The following is a 2,309-nucleotide window of genomic DNA, read 5'->3' as shown; positions in this document are numbered from 1 at the left end:
TCCAGTGTTTTTAATAGGAATGGGTTTTGTATTTTGTCAAAGGCTTTTTCTGCATCTATTGTGATGATTATATGGTTTCGGCTAGCTTTATTGTTGATATGATCAATTATTCTGATAGTTTTCCAAATATTGAACGAGTCTTGCATTCCTGGAATAAATCCTACCTTTTCATTGTGTATTATTCTTGTGATAAGTTGGGGACATAGAGCAATTGCTATAACAACTATCTAGATGTTCTTGGTACCTTAAATGCTTATTTCAAACCTTCACAGGCCACTGACCATGTTTTATGAAATGGGGTCTTTCATCACACAAAGGGGATTTTTTCTGATGATTACCCTTTTGTTGCAGGTGAATGACAACACTTTCAAATGACATCTATGGAGAACAGATCTGAAGTGAATGAGTTCATCCTGACATCACTCTCAGATGACATCTATGGAGAACAGATCTGAAGCGAATGAGTTCATCCTAACAGGATTAACAGATGTCCCAGAGCTTCAGCTTCCTCTCTTCATAATGTTCACCTTCATCTACCTCATCACCCTGATAGGGAACCTGGGGATAGTAGTTCTGAGCTCCTGGGATTCTCGCCTCCACACCCCCATGTACTTTTTCCTCAGTAACCTCTCTCTGGTGGATTTTGGCTACTCTTCAGCTGTGACTCCCAAGGTGATGGCAGGGCTCCTCACAGGTGACAAGGTCATGACATATAATTCATGTACTGCACAATTTTTCTTCTTTGTGGCTTTTGTTACTACTGAAAGTTTCCTTTTAGCTTCCATGGCCTATGATCGCCATGCAGCTATTTGTAAGCCCCTACATTACACCACCACCATGACACCAACTGTATGTGCACATCTGGCCAGTGGTGCTTACATCTGTGGCTTTCTGACCTCCTGCATAGTCATAGGAAGCATGTTAAGCCTTTCCTTTTGTAAGTCCAATGTGGTCCATCACTTTTTCTGTGATATTCTCCCTCTTCTTGTTCTCTCCTGCTCTGATATTCACATCACTGAGTCACTAGTATTTATCTTAGGGTCACTCAATACATTTTGCCCATTTCTTGTCATCTTTACCTCTTACTTGTTAATCTTCATCACCATCTTGAAGATCCATTCTGCAGAAGGCCGCCAGAAAGCCTTTTCCACTTGTGCTTCACACCTCATAGCAGTGTCCATATTCTATGGGACAATCATCTTCATGTACTTACAACCCAGCTCAAGCCATTCCATGGACACAGCCAAAATAGCTTCAGTGTTCTACACCATAGTCATCCCTATGTTGAACCCTCTGGTTTATAGTCTTAGGAACAAAGAGGTCAAGAATGCTTTTAGAAAAGCTGTAAAGGGACAACGACTTCAATTAGATCATTTTTTTCCCTAGAGAGAAAACACAATCTGTACCTTCCCCACTCTGGGCTCCAGCCCCTCAATCAGGCTATTTTTTTCTTATGCATACAGAAGTGTAATCCAAACCATTACAAAGACAACGTCATGTTGTAAGTGTCATAGACTGGGGGTTAGGAGAGAACTGAATTTATATTGTCTTAGATACTTTCATGTTGTATAAATGGAGGCAAGTAACAATCTCAATTTCCTTATGATTAAGAGGCCTTAATAATGTCCTCTATCTTATAAGATTGTTATGGGGAATGAATAACATGTGTGTGTTGTCTTCTTGTGGTTGTTCAGTTTTGTCTGATTCTTTGTGACCTCATTTTGGGGTTTTCTTGACAAAGATACTGGAAATGTTTCCTGTTTCCTTCTCTAGCTCATTTCACCATTGAGAAAAGTGAACAAAGATGGTGAAGAGACTGGTCCAGAGTCACATAGCTAGTGAGTGACTGAGGCTCTATTTGAGTCATGAAGATGACTTCTCTTGATTCCAAGCCCAATGCTCTATCCAGCATGCCACCTTAATGCCTTCTCCCATACATATCTCTTTTTTATAAATTTATTTAATATATTTAGTTTTCAGCATTGATTTTCACAAAAGTTTGAATTATGAATTTTATCCCCATTTCTACCCTCCCGCCCACTCCAAGATGGCATATATTCTGGTTGCCCCATTCCCCAGTCAGCCCTCCCTTCTGCCACCCCACTCCCATCCCATTCCCTTTTCCCTTACTTTCTTGTAGGGCAAGATAAATTTCTACGCCCCACTGCCTGTGTATCTTATTTCCTAGTTGCATGCAAAAAACTTTTTTTTGTTGTTTTAGAACATTTGTTTTTTTAAAATTTTGAGTTCCAAATTCTCTCCCCTCTTCCCTCCGCACCCACCCTCCCTAAGAAGGCAAGCAATTCAAC

At 40.3% G+C, this 2,309-nt stretch overlaps 1 protein-coding gene across 1 annotated transcript; it reads left to right on the top strand.

Moving 5' to 3' along the window:
- Positions 1 to 429: 429 nt before the first annotated feature.
- LOC118855047 (olfactory receptor 5B2-like) lies at positions 430 to 1,386 on the top strand. Its single transcript, XM_036765178.1, has one exon. It carries the CDS (start codon positions 430 to 432, stop codon positions 1,384 to 1,386), a length of 957 nt encoding a protein of 318 aa, XP_036621073.1.
- Positions 1,387 to 2,309: the final 923 nt, after the last annotated feature.

This window comes from Trichosurus vulpecula, chromosome 6, assembly GCF_011100635.1.
Source record: "Trichosurus vulpecula isolate mTriVul1 chromosome 6, mTriVul1.pri, whole genome shotgun sequence".
In the NCBI taxonomy this organism is placed as follows: domain Eukaryota; kingdom Metazoa; phylum Chordata; class Mammalia; order Diprotodontia; family Phalangeridae; genus Trichosurus; species Trichosurus vulpecula.
Note: the sequence above shows the minus strand (reverse complement) of the source record. Positions and strands in the feature narration are given on the sequence as shown.